This window comes from Bradysia coprophila, unplaced genomic scaffold, assembly GCF_014529535.1.
Source record: "Bradysia coprophila strain Holo2 unplaced genomic scaffold, BU_Bcop_v1 contig_350, whole genome shotgun sequence".
Taxonomy (NCBI): domain Eukaryota; kingdom Metazoa; phylum Arthropoda; class Insecta; order Diptera; family Sciaridae; genus Bradysia; species Bradysia coprophila.
The window spans coordinates 4,561,123-4,582,434 of record NW_023503608.1 but is presented as its reverse complement, the minus strand read 5'-3'; the positions used below and the strand labels follow the sequence as shown (position 1 = coordinate 4,582,434).

Genomic DNA, 21,312 nt, shown 5'->3' with positions numbered 1-21,312 from the left:
ATGCACAAAGTAGGAACCAGCCATCGAACACATCCATATATTACTTATATTCCATCCATATTTTCATATCGCTCTTCAAAATGACATAAAAAAATTATATAGCTGGGAAAGTAAGGAAAATCAATTTCCACCACACTACGATTAGCATATATTCAATATCATTCATATTATTGGAATCGTATTGGTTTGATATTTGTTCGAATTACATAATACCTCGATGGGGTAAACATATATATACACCAGCAGATTCATATATATTCATATATGCAACGAAGATGATAAAAAAAATGGAACTTTTGTGGTTGTTCTATTATATTCCGTAAAGGAAATTCAAACACCGTAAATTTTCCGCTCTGGAAATTCGTTCTTTGTTATCGTCATTTTCTTCCACAAAGCACATTGTTGTAATACATTTATGTGTTATAATAATGTCGGAGGCATCGACAATGCCACAAGATTATAACAATATTTCGGGAATGGCATCCATTCAGACCATGTTGGTTATTTTGTATATCGTCACATACACACACACGTACATGAAAAGTGATATGGCAATGATATCCAGATAGTGTATTTTTGGAACACATCTACCCAATATCAACCACTCACCCTCCCCAGAAAGAAAAGCATATTTCGGTTCAGCTTTGTGATGGTGATGGTACATTTTATTCATTTTGTTTATTTTCGGAAAAGAACTTTTCCTTGTCATCATCATCATCATCATATCTATCCACTTCTCAGAAATAGTAAGGACATAAGCTCGTAGCCTATATTTTGAATGAAAGTGATAAAATGGTTAAAGGTGTGAGATGTGTGTAAGATGCGTACGTATGCAAAGTGTTTAGTGTATGATTTTCTGCCTTATGTTATATAAATATCCATGGATTCAATGCCTACTTACATACCAAGAAAAAATGAGAAAAGACTTGAAAAAATGAAAATCGGTATGCAAAGCGTATCTACGTTTATGTACACATCCGTTTTTGTCGACGTAGCAGGAAAAATAAAAAATATTGGTCCATTAAAGGATATGGGCTTTTTATGTTTTCACCATGCTCCTTCACGGCACAACCAGCTTTTTTCGCTGTAGATATATATCTTTTATTAGGTATACATTATGGATTGATATGAGTGAACTTTTATATATAAAAAAATTGTTTGAAGATAAATGGGTGAACAACATAAACAAGGTATATGAGATAAGTAGATATTTCAAATTTTTTTGTTTTTTTTTTGTTTAATAAAAGTAAAACCCTGGAGAGATTTTTTTTCTTTCTTTCTATTTTATATTATTATTTTAAAGGTGAACACTGACGGATGAGATAATAATTTTGATTATTCAATCTTATTTTCTTGATAGAATTGTAATCAATATAAATAACCTGACAAGGGAATGAACTCATTTTTTTTTTGGTTGTTGTTCTCCATTGTGAATTGAAATCACGTTTATTATATTAACACATTTAATCGATTAATAAAACACAACAAAAACATACCATACACACATATATTTTCATAAGGCTGTCAGGAAAAACCCTATTAAATAATGTTATGAATGTTGACCTTGGCACGGAACGTAATGATTTTAAAGCTTTCCCTATTACGGAATGAAGACAGCAAACGGTGTGTATGTAATAAATAACCAAAATCTGACTTGTGCCTTCGGTAAAGCGAATTAAATTCCATGACGAAAATCAATAAATTTTCTGACTTGCAATATTTTTTGTGACGGAAAAAATGGATTAAGGATTTATCGATTGTTTGGTGGCAGCAATAGAATGAGAAATGAGACATTACATTTTTCGGTTGTCCCTTAGACGTTAGACATAAATATTGGTAACTGTTGATAGAAATGTGTTTTCATAAGATTTAATAAAACAGAAAGACAGCGATATTCAGTTCGAAAAAGAATATATTTTCGTTGGAACAACGGTCTACTTTAGTTTGTTGATTTTATTAATTAGAAGTCATGTTCAATTTTATTGGAATATCATTCAACGCGAGTAATTAAAGTTTGTCAATATTCATCAACCGTAAAAACAATGAAACGGTTATAGTCATCCACTATCTACAATGACGACAAGAATAACTGATGAGCTGTAGCTACTGGTCTCTTGAAGAGCGGAATATACGACATAAATACTGAAGTGATAGATTTTGCATCAAACTTTAGGTGATAGTTCACACCAATGTAAAAGAATTCACGTCGTAAGTGCACTAAATCATAGAAAGAATAACGCAGTTTTAAATCGATCCAATCTCATATAACGACGTAATGAAAATTATTTTTCGGTTCATTTATTCACCCACTCGTTTACTTTATTCAATTTTAAGCGCGTGAAATAATGATTTTTTTGTGTTACAGCATGTTTCATTTTCTTTTACATTGCCTAATCACGTAAAGCATTGTACTTACGAGGTTCCAAGTTGTTATTCGACAAACGGGAAATACAGCCCTCCCCCTCGGGTCGGGCTGTAACACCCCACTTATCAAATACACAAAATTGGAACCTCGGAAGTAATATACTATTACTATTAGGCAATGTAAATGAAAATGAAACGTGCCGTAACACGTAATATACTAATACGTGCTTCTGGTCGGTAATAGTACATTACTTCTATTATTACATAGGACATTCGATATTTTTAACGTTGCGATTTTTAGTCAAATCTCCTTTCAAACCAATCGAAAAAAATCAATTTTTATGGCATTCTCTAAACTTCGAAAAAAGCTCGATGATCCAATTTACTCAAACAAAGTGTGGAATTTGAAGCATCCACATTCTCGATATTCTCACAATATTTTCGTTTTCCTTCCATCGGAATAACAAAATACCATTAGACACATTACATGGACGAATTGTCATTCAAATGGTATAATTAAACGCTTTATCAAGCAATTTAATTTTCCGAGTCCCGAATTCTTTTTTTTATATTTAAATATCGCAATTCTTTCTCATCGGATATGAGAGAAAATTACTCATTATAATTGCCCATGATAAAATCAATTACTCCATTATTTCAATTGTTGTTCTTGGTAAAATATTGCCTGAACCTTATGTATATAATAAGACACTTGAAAATGTAACTGGATTATTGAGGGGGGTGACGAATGAACATAAAATTGATGTAAAGCTTTTCTTAAGGCTGGCACTTCTCACGCGTTTATCAACGCAATTATATCCAGTACTATAAAGTGTACGTCGCGCATAACCTTTTATTACCATCTGTTTCTGTTTAAATTATAAAAATTACACCATTTACAATAAAAACCAACATTTATACATTTTAATCTTTTACTAAATAGCAATTGACTGACAGTTACAAATTACCATCATTTTTCAATTTCAAAGTTTTGTGTTTATGTAACGTAACCGTCGAGTATTTTCGGTGAATGGGATATGCGTATTTAAGCGATAGCTGCGTGTTCAAATTGTTTGGTGTATATATACACAAACACTTTTTTTTAAATGGTTTAATAGCTCGGCAAAAGTGATACACTGCGGGTAGGTAAATTTTTGGCACTTATGATGGCTTTGTGGGTCTCCATAGAATTTCGTGTGCGGGGGGTTGTTCAAATGCGAATGTCATAAATTGCATGCAATAAATTTTATTAAATTAAAAAATGGAAAGAATGAGAGATGATAAATAAGGTGTAGGGCGTTGTTGGTACCAGAGAGTGTAATGGTTACTTTTTTTTCCAAAATAAATTTGAAGTGGATGATTGTGCGAAGTGAGTTTGATTCATTGTGAGTCAGATTAAGTTATTTATATAAAAAATGGGAAGGCAGAAATGTGAATATCATTTTTTTTGTTTTATAAATATTTCGATTCAACATTTTAAACACCCTTGAAAACTGTAAATGTGACTGAACATCCAGATAAGAGCAATTTTGAATCTAAATGTAAACCTGTTGTTCACTTGAGTTGATCATCGGATAATCGGAAACTCAGGCAATGGGATATAGTCAAATAATTCATCCCCCTCATTATGATTGATGTCATTTGTTTTCTGATAATCTCATTGTACACACATTTATACAAATATCTACTCAGCATCCCCCTTCATATAATTTTTGTTTTATATTTCACGGTAATATCATTTTTCCATAGAAGCTGGTGTAGAAACTAAAATGCTTGGTCGTGAAATAAATGACTTCAGAACAAGCCATTCTGCGGTCGTTTTTAATTCAAATTACATGGCATGAATTTCAATTAGGAATGCTGGCGGTGAGAAAGTTTAAAATTAGAAGAAATTGTTGAGTGTTTCGTTCTTGTTTCCTTTTCTGTATTTACTTTGTACGTTTCTGTGTGTCTTGCTGTGTGCTTTCATTTTAATAAGCTGTAGGTCATGACTCTTATACATTTAATACATTTCCATGGATACGCGAACGGTGTCTACATGAATTCCATTTGGGGAATTGGGGAACAAAAACAATTAAAATAAAATATTTATTTGCCAGGAACGAAAATCTAAATATTTGTCAAACATTCTGAGGGCCTGTATCACTTCTAGTTGGATCAATGTCAGGACATGCACTAGAGGTTATTTCTTTTCTTGAGTTTTTGGTTTTAAAATTATTTTCAATTCGAACTTTTGTTTAAAATTGTTTTAAAGTTATAGGGTAAAGCAGTACCTTCCCTCTTGTCTACTTTCGTCTGATTAGAGAGACTGGTCCCTAAGTTAGCTGAGGAAATAAATCGATGGTTAAATGTAAATGCATCACTTGATGTATTCGTATGCTACACGGAAAATTCAGCAAATTCGACATTTGTTGTGTGCTGCATATATTTGCTGCAGACTGAATAATGTTCCCGGTTGCTGTATTACAATAAACATGTAATATGAATATTTTCAAAATATTGTTCCGGCAACAATATTATTCAGCTCGTAGGAATACTGTGAGGTTCCCAGGTATATATTTGCTGTGTGCTGAATTATATCTTCAAATTAGGTGTGGGATGTATTACTGAACTATACCTGCATGCCGAATATTGACTAAATTGTACTATCGAACTATACCTGCATACTGAATATTGACTAAATGAATAAAGTCGTCTGTATTTAGAATGGAATATGCAACAATTTTATTGTTTTAATGAAATAAAAGGAAGATCTCAAGAACATACGCATAAAGATGATTATCAAATCTAATTTTATTCCTTCATTTAAAGTTATTTCTATTTTTACCGAATTAATATGCAATGATAATGTTTCATTTATGTATTTCAATAGAAATTTTGACGAACGAACTTTTAAATCCATTTGCGGTGGTAAAGGCTTTTGAAATGTTAACAGAAATAATTGTTGGTATTCAGCAATTAATTCGCGTAATAGGGTACGGGCACCAGTATTCGGCCACCACCCAGCTATCGGCCACTTCAGACTTTACGAATTAATAAAACAATTAAATCAATTAATAAATTAATTAAAATTATTTTCTCCAGCAAATGTATCGCATTAAGATTATTTGTGTATAGTTATCGGTCCTAATAATTATTTTAAAGTTTCTTAATTGCTGTTGCAAAGTATTCATGCCACCAAACAGAACAAAAGTAAACGCTTTTATTAAGCAATCAAAGAATTATAGTGCACTACTTGAGGAAGTATTTTTCGCATAAAATTTAGTTTTTCTGTGCGGCTATGTGTTTTAATCAATTAATTAAGGATTATTTCATTGATTAATGATTTTGATCATTTTTCACACTCCGTTAAATCCACGTAATTTGTTTGTGGCCGAAAATAGGGTACATGTTTTCTCTACAAAAACTAGTTATCGGCCACATTTTATTTCACATTTAATTCACTTTGGATTCATTGTTTTTGCGGTTTTTACTCGATATTTAATTAGTTTTGAACCTCAAATATCACTAAACATCAACGGATACTCGAAAAAAGTAAAATTCGCTGAATTATTAGCCATCCAAGGTGATGTAAAAATTGTAAACAAACTCACGATACATCCAACGTGTTTCCTTATGTTTCATTATGTATTGTGTGTGTTCGTGTATGAAAAAACGGCTCATCATTTCATTGCAAAAACGTTTCGATAAACTAGTTAAATCAATGCTATTTGGTGATTTTCATCATTAATATTAGGTAATTAGTCACAAGAAAGTGTTTTAACTGTGAAAATAATTATTTTATCAATGAAAATTAATAACATTAGACGCTTGACAGATGTGGCCGATAACTAGATCCGAATAGCCGAACACTGAAAATTGTGGCCGATAACTAGAGAATTTGTGTTTTTCGACTTTGAGATTTAATTAAAAATATTAAATAATTTATTAAATATCCGTAATTATCATTAAAAAAATCTTAATTAAATGCTAAATCCAATTAAAATTCAAGAGACAGATATTTGTTTTAAAGATATTTGTAATAAAATCAGTAAAGCAAACTACAATTCTTATTCGGCCGAATACTGGTGTCGGTACCCTAGATGCTCACTATTAATGTGAACAGTTTTTTTGTAGAACGATTAAAAAAAACCTCTAATTCAGAACCAGGCTCAGAATTAAAATAATAATATCCGATGACATTGCTTATTGGGGAGAAGTACTACATTTCATAGAAAATAAATTCAATTAAATGTTGTTGCATAACCCATTCTAAATACGGACGACTTTATTCATTTAGTCAATATTCAGCATGCAGGCATAAATATGCCTGTGTGCTGCATAAAGCAAAGGAACAACGGTTCGAAATAAGACTGCCACTATATGCAAGCAGTATAGCAGCAGTGGTAAAGTCGTTAACAGTCAGAAACTGAGGTTAAGCATCGATGGTCGCGGTCCGTACTTGGGTGGGTGACCGGAAAAAACGTAAGCAAAAATAAAAAAATCTCTTTACAAATTAAATTTGATGAATTTAAATATAAATCTACGGCTAATAACAAGCAATAATAAGAAAATTGAACATAAAAAAAAAAAAATTTTAAGTTTTTTTGTTTTTGTTTTTTTTGCTAACGCAAATAAAATTGATAAAGTTAATTAAATCAATTTCTTCTATTAAACGATAAATTAGGTTGTGTATTGAATTGAAAAAAATGGCGTCATTTTATATTATAAAACAGGCATACACTAAGGCCTGCACGCTGAAAAATAATATCCAGCACACAACAACAATATTCATTAGGCGGGCATTGTATGATCCTCAGATCAATATGCAGCACACAACTAATGTTCTATAATCGTGAAGCTGTTCCCGATTTCTTCGTCTGGGGTGCATATATGAGTTTTCCGTGTACAAGCGTTAAATTAGAAGTTCGAAAATTAAAACTCGGCTCTCGACATCAACACCCATGCAACCAATGTCACATTCTTATTTCCTTGAGTTCATCGGCAGACTTTGATGTTTTTCCATTAAAAAACCATTTTTAAAACCAAGGATACATATATCCCATACCAGTTTTATTTCAAGGCAAATTTTCACACAAATTTGTATTAACCCCTTCCGCCTTTTCTTTTAAACGATCTTTCAACTGTCATGTATCCCCTTGCTTTTAGGAAAAGTCTTTTTTTGCCATTAACTTTATTCCATACCGCAACAGAAAGTCTAGCTATGTGATCAGGTAAGAAAGGCGGAACTTTTTCAGGATCAATTGTTGCATTTAGGAATGCATAATGTTTCTAGGCATAAAATTCAACAATATTTTGTTTAAAAATAAACTATAAAGAAAATTGTTACCTTGCGAATGGGACACGTTTTCGGTATGTCTCCGAAATCTTCGAATACTTTAAAAGTCAGGTCGACTAAAGCATTCGATTTTCTATTCCTTAAAAACCAACATACATCAATGGTTTGGTTTGCGTAGACCATGTCAAAGTTTCCACCACCCGAATCATGTTCAATCACACAGTCCATTGACAATTGCGATATATCCTTTTTGATATTAACATTAAGGTCGAAGGAATTATTATTTGTTGTCACATTGAAACCCATTTCTTCTGGCCGAAAGTTTTCGTAAGAAGCATTTCCTACTCCTACAGTGAATGGACGCTGTGTACAAAGACAATTGTTAAAAATATATTTCAACGTAACAATAGTTTTAGCATACCCATCCCGATGATTCGACGAAAAATACTGTAAGTAGTAGCACTGTAATCAACACTATGTCCATAGTTACACTACACATGTTGCAGATATAATGAGATCGATCAGAATACGATCTCATCAAAAATTCATTACTCATGCATGTTAAAAAATTATTACAAAAAAACAAACTCGTTATCAGAACATTCTACATTGTTGTCTGAATTCATAAAATTGGAGGTTTTATAATTACAAAATCATATCGGCGCGAGATGACTAATGAAGAATAAATTTTTAGTTCGACTAGTGTTCAATGTTGTAGACATCGGAACATCCTTTCTTTGTTCGGCTTGGCCAAGAATTTAGTATATGAAAACATATATGTTGGTTCTCACTCTTACAAACTAAACGTTAATAACTACCTTTGTCAAACTTAAAATACAATTTCACTCAACTTCCAACACTTTTTTTTAGTTCCGATTACTTTTGAAAGACCGTTCAATTTTCACATTGATACTAAATTTGGCCAGAATATCCCTACTGCCCAAACGTTTGATCCACGGAATAGCTGAAACTTTGGCTCTGTGATCTGGCATAACAGGGGGAAATTTTTCTGGATTGATGAATACATTTAAAAGATCGTATCGTTTCTGGGTTAAGACGGAAAACGCTTCGTTATTCACTCAATTATATTAAACGAAAAATTTGAACCCCCCATCTTTTACCTTAAGAAGAGGACATTTTGTTGGAAGTTGTCCATAGTCTGAAACAATTCTGTATACGATGTCGAAAAATATATTCAATTTTCTATTGTTCAGAAACATGCAAGCGTCTACGGTTCTATTCATAAAAACCATATCGTAGACATCGCCTCGAGATGCATGATATACTAACAAGTCGATAAACACCTGCGGTATGTCTCGTAAAATGTTGAGATGAAAATCAAAGAAGGTTTGATTTTTTATCGTTATATTTAGATCCAATATGTCGGGATGAAATGATTCAAAAGTATCGTTTGAAAAATGCACGATGAATGGACGCTGTAAATAATTTTTTAATGATTTTACTGATCCAATGATCTCAACGTGATGAATTTACCCAGCCATGAGTGTGTGTAATTATTATAAATATCGTTAGAGTTATCGCTTTGACTTCCATTTCGCTAATAAATTTATCAGATATAATGACTGTGACTACCTCAAAAATGTTTCCTGTTCGGCCAAATGTAATTGTAATAATGCCGGTATCGTTGTAGTGGATAAAATTTCTGGTATTTCCAGTAATTGTCACCTAATTCACAGAATGTGATGTTCAAAATAAGGTTGGATTATTTATATTGCATATGGCGAATTTCATGAACTGCCCCTTGACGAACCGTATTTCCTTTTAAAATAGCAAAGTTCATGGAACTTTATATCATCTACTAGTGAACCGAATTCAGAAGAATTCAATATTCTCACATAAAAGTCTAATAGAATTCATGCTATTTTGGTTAAGAAGTTTCGTTAGTCACGGAACAGGTCATATGGATTGCATATGCGACAGACATACAGTTGGACCTTCTGTTGGATGCTTAGAACTTTATTATTTAGGAAGAATGAGATCCATCTTGGAGAGACAAACCAAAAATGTGTGGGAACGTATGTAACAACAAGTGAATCTATACAATTTTAAGAGTGTTTCTTACCGCTATAAATAATAATCCACTGACTTTATTTAATAACAATGAAGAACACAGTGATGGTCAATTGTACTTAAATGTTAGTAACTGTTTTTCCAGTCTGGTAACGTAACGTAACGTTAATTATGAATTCGCACATCGTTAAAACGCTTCGAGTCTCCGAAATCTGCGAATACTTTAAAAGTCAGGTCGATTAAAGCATTCGATTTTCTATTCCGTAAAAACCAACGCACATCATTGGTTTGGTTTGAGTAGAACATGTCAAAGTTTCCATAGCCTAAATCATGTTCAATCACACAGTCCATTGACAATTGCGATATATCCTTTTTGATATTCACATTAAGGTCGAAGGAATTATTATTTGTTATCACATTGAAACCCATTTCTTCTGGCCGAAAGTTTTCGTAAGAAGCATTTCCTACTCCTACAGTGAATGGACGCTGTATGTGTACATACAAAGAGAATTGTTAATAAAATATTTCAGCGCATCAACGAATAGTTTTAGTATACCCTTCTCGAAAATTCAACGAAAAATACTGGAAGTAGTAGCACTGCAATCAACACATGTCCATAGTTACACTACACATATTGCAGGTATAGTGAGGTCGATCAGAATACTATCTCATCAAAAATTCTTTATTCATGCATGTTAAAAAATTATTACAACAAAAAAAAACCCGTTAACAGAACATTCTACATTGTTGCCTAAATTCATAAAACTGGAGGTTTTACAGTTACAAGATCATGTTGGCTCGAGATGACTAATGAAGAATACATTTTTAGTTCGACTAGTTTTCAATGTTACCGACATCGTATAACATGCTCGGCCATCCTTGTTGGGCTGTCGTGCTCTTCGAGTGTAGTTGTTGGTGTGATGATGACATTGATGTTATTGTTGGCTTGTGTATGATGTGGTTGTACCCCACATTACTCGTCTTTCATTCTTACGCCTAGTCGTGCATCTAAGTTAGATTCCCGCATTTAACACAATTGCACGCTTTATATTCGGAGTGTGCAACAGCTATATTGGTATGCCAAATCATCCTCGACAGGTATGTGATGCTGTCAACGATACATTCTCGTGCTCCCGCCAATACATGTCTATTCTCAAGTCCCAACTGTGTATATCCAGTTGGTGTCTATTAAGAATTTCTCACCCATGTATGCGGTATACGTTTCCTTGAAACCTCGCTAACAGCAAACTCCCATATACGATATATCTTCTAGCTCCCAAAACAACCATGCACACTCTGAACAAGCCCGTGTATGCAGTATACCTAGAACTTAGGTACGCTCGTAGGACATTTGTGTGAGTAATACAATGATTAACCATTCTGTTATGCACGGCAAAAATTGACTCGATCTTTTTCACCATCCAATCTGCGTGCCGCAGCCCGCGATGTCCATACAGGGGGGCTTGCCAGTAGTTCCATACAGGAAACGTTCCGCGCCTTTTCGATGATTCTCAAATCGAAGAATCGGTATCTGGGCGCTTCGGCAATCATCATCCACTGGGTTGATACATATACACTCATTGTCTGATGTGTCATTTTCTCTGTGTCGCCTGTATTTCTGGTTATATTGCTTGGTGGTGTTTTCTTTTATGAAAATATGCAATATCGCGAATCTCATCGCGACTACTCCAATTGAGGTGTTATTGGTCCGATCAAATTGTATTTTACGTTATAATAACAATCATTACGCTTTAAAAATTTTTGATACTTTTTTCACGAGCACAGAAAAACATGACATTTCTTTCGGAGTCCGTTCACAAAACCCATGTCAAAACATACAACCGACATGTACAATCTTACAAACTAAACTTGAAAAACTACCTTTACCAAACTTAAAATACAATTTCGCTCAACATCCAACACTTTTATTTAGTTCCGATTACTTTTGAAGGACCTTTCAATTTTCACATTAACACTACCTTTGGTCAGGATATCCCTACTGTCGAAACGGTTATTCCAAGCAATAGCTGAAATTTTTGCTCTGTGATCTGGCATGACGGGAGGAAACTTTTCTGGATCAATGAATACATTCAAAAGATCGTATCGTTTCTGTGTAAAGATGAAAAAGACTTGGTCATTCACTCAAAAACTTGAATCCTTTATCTTTTACCTTACGAAGAGGACATTTCGTTGGAAGTTGCCCATAGCCTGAAAGAAGTCTGTATCCGATGTCGAAAAATATATTCAATTTTCTATTGTTCAGAAACATGCAACCGTCTACGCTTCTATTCATAAAAACCATATCGTAGACATCGTCTCGAGATGCATGATATACTAACAAGTCGATAAACACCTGCGGTATGTCTCGTAAAATGTTGAGATGAATATCACAGAAAGTTTGATTTTTTATCGTTATATTTAGGTCCAATATGTCGGGATGAAATGATTCATAACTTAAGTTTGAAAAACTCACGATGAATGGACGCTGTAAATAATTTTTTAATGATTTTACTGATCCAATGATCGCAATCTGATGAACTTACCCAGCCATGAGTGTGTGTAATTATTATAAATATCGTTAGAGTTATCGCTTTGACTTCCATTTCGCTACTAAAGTCGAACGTAATGACTGTGACTAGATACCTCAAAAATGTTTCCTGTTCAGCTAAATTTAATTGTAATAATGCCGCATCATTATTGTGGATAAAATTTCTGGTATTTCCAGTAATTGTCACCTAATTCACATAATGTGATCTTCAAAATAAAGTTGGATTTGTATTACATGGCGAATTTCATGAACCGTCCCGTGATGAACGGAATTTCGTTTCAAAATAGCAAAGTCCATGAAGCTTTAATTCATCTACTAGTGAACCGAATTCAGAAGAGTTTCTTCTGAAGAATTCAATATTCTCTCAGAGAAGTCTAATAGATTTTGTGCTATTTTGGTTAGAAGTTTCGTTTGTCATGGGTCAGGTCATATGGATTACACATGCGACAGCCATACAGTTGGACCTTCTGTTGGATGCTTAGAACTTTATTATTTAGGAAGAAATATATCCATCTTGAACGAGACACCAAAAATGCGTGGGAAGGCGTATGTAACAACAAGTGAATCTACCATTTTAAGAGTGTTTCTTACCGCTATAAATAATAAGCTACTGACTTTATTTAATAACAATGAAGAACAGAACACAGTGATGGTCAATTGTACTTAAGAGCGATATCGCGAAAACGTCGACCAGAATCAGAAATTTTGGGACAAGGGGTCGGGACTCTGGTCGAGTTATAGCTCGTTCGATTCATGGGACTGATGCGAGTAAAACGTAGTACTACGTTTGGCGAAATAAATTCTGTGGTTGGCGCTAGAGGGCGCGAAGTGATGGTCTGCATGAGAGTGGCAAAAATCGCTTTTGTGTGATATTTCATGTAAATAAAAAATAATCGTAAAACTTTTTTCAGCACGATTGTAGGCCTTGAAAAGACGCTTATTTTGAGTATACACACGATCATGCACATTTCGACCTGCCGGAGATATCGCACATTTTCTCCAACTCTTTCACAAACGTTGCTAAAAGTGTGCGATTAGCAACCTACTGATGATAACTTTTCGTTTTAATAATTTTAAGGGTAGTTTTTAGTATAGGTCACCTGTCATTCACCCCTCCGTAATTTTTTTAGTAATATTAGACCGAACCACTACTTCAAATTGACTTAAAAACTACTCCGAAACACTTAATACGACTATATCGACAAGTTGTCATCAGTAGGTTGCTAATCGCACACTTTTAGCAACGTTTGTGAAAGAGTTGGAGACTTTCGAAAAAATGAGTCCTAACAAAGGTTCACCAGAAGCCGAGAAACTTGACACTTCACAAGAAAAATATGTCTACCGCTTACAAATTTTCACAAAATATATTATGTAGCATATCGTTGGAAAGGTGAAAGAAAGCAGAATTAAAACATTTAGCTTTTAGATAGGTCCCAATGCCTGGCAGGACAACCAGCACTCTTCAAAGTTCACGGTACCACCTAGTTTTTGGTAGATTTGTACAAAAGTCCCTACCGTCTGGTGCACTGGTGCAGTGAGACAATACCAAGGATGTTTTTTCGTGGTATGATAGTAGAGTACAGAGGCTAGGCTATCTAACCCATATATACATGTCACGGGATCCCGTCACTGCAGACAGGAAGACACTTTGGAAAATGGTCATTTTTTTCACCGAAAATGGGCGATATCTCCGGCAGGTCGAAATGTGCATGATTGTGTGTATACTCACAATAAGCGTCTTTTCAAGGCCTACAATCGTGCTGAAAAAAGTTTTACGATTATTTTTTATTTACATGAAATATCATACAAAAACGATTTTTGCCACTCTCATGCAGACCATCACTTCGCGCCCTCTAGCGCCAACCACAGAATTTATTTCGCCAAACGTAGTACTACGTTTTACTCGCATCACTCCCACGAATCGAACGAGCTATAACTCGACCAGAATCCCGACCCCTTGTCCCAAAGTTGGTCGACGTTTTCGCGATATCGCTCTTAAATGTTAGTAACTGTTTTTCCAGTCTGGTAACGCAACGTTAATTATGAATTCGCACATCGTTAAAACGCTTCGAGTCTCCGAAATCTGCGAATACTTTAAAAGTCTGGTCGACTAAAGCATTCGATTTTCTGTTCCTTAAAAAACAAAACACATCAATGGTTTGGTTTGCGTGGACCATGTCAAAGTTTTCACCGCCCGAATCATATTCAATTACACAGTCCATTGACAATTGCTATATATCCTTTTTGACATTTACATTAAGGTCGAAGGAATTATTATTATTTGTTGTCACATTGAAACCCATTTCTTCTGACCGAAAGTTTTCGTAAGAAGCATTTCCTACTCCTACAGTCAATTGACGCTGTGTAAAAAACAATCTTTATTAGTAGATTTTCAACGTAACAATAGTTTTAGCATACCAATTCCGAATATTCAACGAAAAATACTGGAAGTAGTAGCACTGCAATCAACACTATGTCCATAGTTACACTACACATGTTGCAGATATAATGAGATCGATCAGAATACTATCTCATCAAAAATTCATTATTCATGCATGTTAAAAAATTATTCCAAAAAAACAAACTCGTTATCAGAATATTCTACATTGTTGTCTGAATTCATAAAATTGGAGGTTTTATAATTACAAAATCATATCGGCGCGAGATGACTAATGAAGAATTTTGTATATGAAAAAATACATGTTGGTTCTCACTCCTGCAAACTAACCTATTGCCAAACTTAAAATACAATTTCACTCAACATCCAACGCTTTTATTTACTTCCGATTACTTCTGAAGGACCTTTCAATTTTCACATTAACACTAAATTTAGCCAAAATATCCCTACTGCCCAAACGGTTATTCCACGCAATAGCTGAAATTTTGGCTCTGTGATCTGGCATGACAGGGGGAAACTTTTCTGGATTAATGAATACATTTAAAAAATCGTATCGTTTCTGCGTTAAGGTGGAAAACGCTCGGTTATTCACTCAATTAAATTTAAAGAAAAATATGAACCGCTCATCTTTTACCTTACGAAGAGGACATTTTCTTGGAAGTTGTCCATAGTCTGAAAGGAGTCTGTATGCGATGTCGAGAAAAATATTCAATTTTCTATTGTTCAGAAACATGCAAACGTCTACGGTTCTATTCATAAAAACCATATCGTAGACATCGCCTCGAGATGCATGATATACTATCAAGTCTACAAACACCTGGGATATGTCTCGTAAGAGGTTGAGATGAACATCAAAGATAGTTTGATTTTTTAATGTTATATTTAGGTCCAATATGTCGGGATGAAATGATTCGCAACTCTCGTTGAAATAATTCACGATGAATGGACGCTGTAAATATTTTATAATGATTCCACTGATCTAATGATCTCAATACTCAATGTGATGAATTTACCCAGCTGTGAGTGTATGTAATTATCGTAAATATCGTTAGAGTTATCGCTTTGACTTCCATTTCGCTACTAAATTTATCGGATGTAATGACTGTGACTAGATACCTCAAAAATGTTTCCTATTCGGCTAAATTTAATGGTAATAATGACATATGATTATTGTGCATAAAATTTCTCGTATTCGTAGTAATTGTCACCTGATTCATAGAATGTGATGTACAAGAGAAAGTTGGATTTTTGTTGTATTATATGTCACACAGTGATGGTCAATTGTGCTTAAATGTTAGCTACTGTTTTTCTAGTCTGGTAACGTAGAAGACTATTCGCACATCGCCCTAAATTTTTTCTTTACATTTTTTACTTTTAATAGAGAAGGAGCTTTGGGTCTTAGACATAAAATGAGTTAAAGGATAGCCACGCAATTAAATTAACTAATTTTCTTCTGCAAATTCAAACCGACTTTTCCGAATCATATGCAGGACTTAAAATTTTCCATGTTACTATCATCTATATTTCTAATCAAAAGTTCATTTCTAAAATTTTATAAAAACTTTTTTTTTTCTATTTCAGTTCCTCCTGATCGGCCGATAATATACGAAACGAAGCGTCGTGAAAAGGCAAAAAATGTGGAGGCATACAACGAAGGCACTGATGTTGTCCTGATTTGTGAAGTGTCTGGAGGTATGTAGATGACTGGATTTATGTTTTTAATGAGAGCAAAACATAAATATTTATACAATCGTCATTAAAACCAGTCCCGATGCCATAAAACCTAAACTTTTCGGAATCATAAACCAGGAAAAAATATATCTGCGAAAAATGAACTGCTTACAATAAAAAAAAATGTAGAAACATAACGCTAACTATTTCCAGTAAATCATTTTTATTGCAATATTTCATGTCACTCCATTACGATCAATTTATTGGGTCACGGAATGTATGTTGTTGTATGTTTCGCTAATAAACGAAAATGACAATAGGGTTGCGAAATGGATCATTTCTAGTAGGGAGTTTATTAGTAGAAATTGGGGTCAATACAACTTTTTTTATCTGTGTGTTAGGGTGGAGCTATTCAACTTTTTTATCTATTAAAAACGGATGGTGTTTTGGTATCGGCACTGACGACAAAATTGAGTAACGAGCTTAATGTACCAAACAACAATATCGCAATATAATATGCTGCAACAAAAGAAGTAATAGATTATATTGCGATAAGTTTACTCAGCGTAAAATATTTTATTTCGTTAGTCTTAGCAAACATTTCACCATATAACATTAATCAGAACCTGTCGCTTGTTGAGTCAAAATGAACCAAAATCATAGCGGCTTAATTACAACTCTTAGGCTATAATATTTATGGATGATTTGTTCATTATAGAAAACATCGTTACCATCCATTTCCATACATAACTTTTCATTTCTCTATTATCCGTAGAGTGTGTAGTGTTTTATGCAGGTCGATAAAGTTAGCGTAAAAAAGTTAACTAAAGAGTCAACAGTTCTGCAACGAAAATTTGGAAAAACTGATTGATTTTTCCACTTCATTCCACCCTACAATATCAACGTATCTTCGGACATGTGGAATGAAGTTATTGTTGAATGTTCATTGTATGTATGCCGTGAAAATTGTAATGATGTAGTCGGAATCATATAAACATGATGATATTATGCTGTTAGACGATACGATAATATAACATGAATCCTAAAAATGAGAAAGAAAGAAAGAAAAAAATAATTTGCCGTTATAGGTCGAGCATCCTGTATTTTTGTGTAACGGGATTTCAACGTTATTGATTAATAAAAAAAGGAAAAATACGTCAATACGACTACGGTATTATTTTTCCTCATTTTAATTAATTCTAAAGCATTACCGGCTCAAACGTGAAACGTAATGGATATTTGATATTATGATTGCTGCTGTCTGCACTGTTGATAAAGCAGCGAAAAATAAAAGTAAAAATTGCTTATTACCGGCAAAATCCGTATTGTTTGGCTATGTATTCGGAAAAACAGAAAATCGGAAAATAAGTTGAGTTATACAGCCGGACTAAAGACTCGCAAGAATGAAAATGTTCTGAATGATGACACGTTGAAATTGGAGTGTTACATTTATAACAAATGTTTTGTAGTCAAACAGCTGCGCAAGATGTGGCCTCTTGTTTTCCTTATAATTCGCCAATTTTACACATTAGACAATAGCTATAAGCATTCCATTTTTTACACCTCGTCATCATCTGCGACACGTCCACGCTTACGTACATGCTGTTTCCAATTTTGCGTTATTGAATTCTCATTAAAATGAAATTTTCATGCCTTATCTCTGCTAATGTTAAACGATCTTTATTCCGTTGTTAACGAGCAAGCATAAATAGCTACATATTGAGAGCCTCTTGGCTATTTGCATATAACTGTCATTTTTTTTAGCACAGTCAGTATTTTTAGTGCTGAATATCGAGATAATTGGAAGAAGCATTGACATTCTCTATGTATACGAACATGATTGCAGATTGTGGAATTCAGAAATTGACAGCGTTGTCAATTGACCGTACGGAAGATAAACAAAGGGGAGATTGTAGGTAGCTAGGATAATGAATGGACGTAACGCAAATGTTCGGAACCTGTCAAATTTTCTTCAATTTGGTTGCCAAACGAATGACAAATTGACATGTTATAAGGAAAATTATTGATTTACTGGAAAAACGGACGTTTTCAGATTTGTGTACGGAACGTATGTGCTTAATGAGGGTATCCAAAATGTTTTATGTTAACGTGTCGAAAAGTCAGTTGAATTTTTCCTCAATACTGACGATGAAGTGTGATCAGGGACTATTTTTGAGAAATCGGATTTGTCAAAATTCTCAAAAAATTCTCAAATTTCTCAAAAATTTCTCAAATTTCTCAAATTTTTCAAAGTTTAAAGCATGGTGTGATAATGTAATTTTATGTGCAGACAGACATAAAAGTAACCAGAGAACTCGTACAGTCGAAAAAGAGTAAGAAGTAGTAATTATAGCCTTCGATATTCAGTTTTCAAGTATTTATCAAAACTAGCTGTCTAAATCAGTTCCAAAAACGTTTAAAATATTGTCTACATCGTTAGACACGAAACAAAGTTAATTTTCCAAAATTTTATTTAGAATAATAAGAAAAATATTTTTTAAATTTTGAGAAATTTAAAGAAATATTTCTCAAATTGAATTCTTAGGTTAGGATTGTTAAATAGTCTTGATCCGAGGAGAAGCTGAGGTTAATAAACACACGAAAACTAGACTTTTTGTTTTTATTGCGAGGTATGTAATGGATTTTACTTGCTTTTGAGCTTAATGAGTCAATTTACTTTTTCCTCTAGGGTTGTAACTTCGTAGTGACTATTCGCAGGCGCCTGCCAATAGCATCTTTCCCTTTCACAAAGACTATTTGCAGGTGAAATGGCCTGCCAATAGCATCTACTTGGTAACTTTTGATCACAGGAAAAACAAAAGTATGCAAAATGATTTTACATGCTACATGTGTCGAAAATTATACTTTTCATGTTTCAAGCACTTCTTTCAAAATGAAAAGCCTCGTTGTCGTGTTTTTTTCGGCTTCGCCTCAGATCAAAAAAATTCTCACGAAAACTCTACTTTTCATCTTTCTATCTCTAGTCTTGTAAATTACCATTAAGTAAAATTCTGGTATTGCATTACAACTTTAACTTACATTTTGATGTAAGGGAATTCGTTAAACGATAACGATACGAAATTTCGTTACACAGTTTTCGATGAATTGTTCCGTTATGTTTCCAACTAAATTTCAAATTGTTTAGGCCATCATGGCATCGTCTATAAATATAGCTAAAGGGTTCCATTTTGTGTTACTCAAAATCTACTTACCAACCTCAAACGAAAATGTTTGCGATTCCACTTGAAATTCCTTTTCCTTTCTTGAATACATCAAGTTCGTTGTGAACGCCTCAACATTTGTTATATTTATCGTCTTAAAAATGTAGAATTTGTGCAAATGATGTAAAAGAGTTTCATAATTCTAAACACACTCCAGATTTTGAGTATTCCACGAAAACAAAAGTGAGAGTCGACCCAGTGAATTTTTATTTTCAATTTCATTTCTTTTAATCAAATCTCATTCACAATTTTCTCACACAAAGACGGGGGTACGTTCCACAAAAAACTTAAATACTCCGCTACATACAGGCAATTCAGCCCAATTGCGTTCCAAGTCGTTGTTTAGTCTTAAATACTGAGTACAAGAATGAATAACAAATTTATTATGCAAAGGGCTAATTGGCTCAACACAGTCTTAAGTGCCAAGAATAATATTTAGATTAAGCTTTTTTGCATTTCATTAAGCAAAAATCTGTTTTGAATTATTTATAATTTCTGTTCTCGTTTTTTTCCTGCGAGTCGACAATTGTTGAGATTTGAATTGGTGGTATCTTGAAACGAACATTAATTACTCCGCTTTTTTGTTCGTTTTATTTAAAAAAAAATTAAAGCAGAGTCTGATGAAAAATATGAATTATACAGTTATAAAGGCTATGATAATGCGATGTTGCCTGCTGCAGCTCCACTAACCCGTGACCAGTATTTTTTTTTCAATTGGTCGTGTGGGTGTATTTATTCTTTGTAGATGTTTTCATCAAATGCGAGTCGATATATTTTAGATTTAGAGATATTCTAAACATTCGCAGCCGGTATTATTAATCGCGCTCCATCGAAAGCTAACAGAATGTGTGTACGGTCAATTTCATGGAAATATATTTTGCAATGAAAATTAAATTTCCATAATATGCAGGAGAAAATTTTTCCACATTAGCTACGTAAATGAAATACTGACATGCATATTTATGTTCGTTATTTCCTTATTTATGTATTTTATGCTGTACATTAGCATCACGTATAGAGAGAGGTTATGCTGTGTGCTTGCTTGCATATACGGGAACACTACACCTGTAGTATTTATTTATGGAGAGTATATATATTACACAGAATCGGTCGAACGATAAAGCAGTATTATATTTAATACCACACTTTGTAATTATTTAAAAACTTTTCAGTTTATATGCGGAATCGTTCGTGTTGTTTGGAAAATAAAAATCTTTTTTTTTTCTTCTTCCTAAACCGAATAACATTGCTTCGTAAATAGTTTATTGGAAAACACTTGACAATGGTTGAGATTTAACATGCTTTGTTTAAATTTTTTATTTAAGGATCCATTTGCGGCTTTCGTAAATATATAAAATTGTGACTTTCTAAGTTTTCTTTTACTTTTATTTAATGTATCACTGCTGCTATACTTTTTGAGAAACGAAACGAAACCGCCAATAAAAGTTTTCAAGTGTCTGACCAATCTGGAAATGGATCCATCGACGAAATGGCAATATAGATTTTCTATTTCTTTATTTTAAAATCACAATTATACAGTTGTAGGCGTTGAAAAACTACCGGAATGATGAGAAAACGTCGGGTGTTGGGATGTTAGTAATGGAATTTCTACTCGATTTATACTTTAGAGGAGTTTTTGGTGTGTGGGTGTGCATTTGAAATGTTTTGCTCTTATTCAGAGTATGTGCAATGTAACATGAAGTCCCAAAGTTTTTTTTTCCTGTAATTTCATTATCGTTTACTATTACCACTCACGATTTAGATTGATCCTTTCAACTTTTAGAAACGACAAGCATATTAC

The 21,312-nt window shown here is 33.5% G+C and overlaps 1 protein-coding gene across 1 annotated transcript in view; it reads left to right on the top strand.

Moving 5' to 3' along the window:
• Positions 1–21,312, top strand: part of LOC119080356 (hemicentin-1-like) — a 259,563-nt gene that overhangs the window by 165,154 nt on the left and 73,097 nt on the right. Inside the window, exon 5 of the mRNA XM_037188657.1 lies at positions 16,201–16,311. Within this exon, the coding sequence (XP_037044552.1) occupies positions 16,201–16,311 (111 nt within the window). The remainder of the gene's footprint in view (positions 1–16,200; positions 16,312–21,312) is intronic.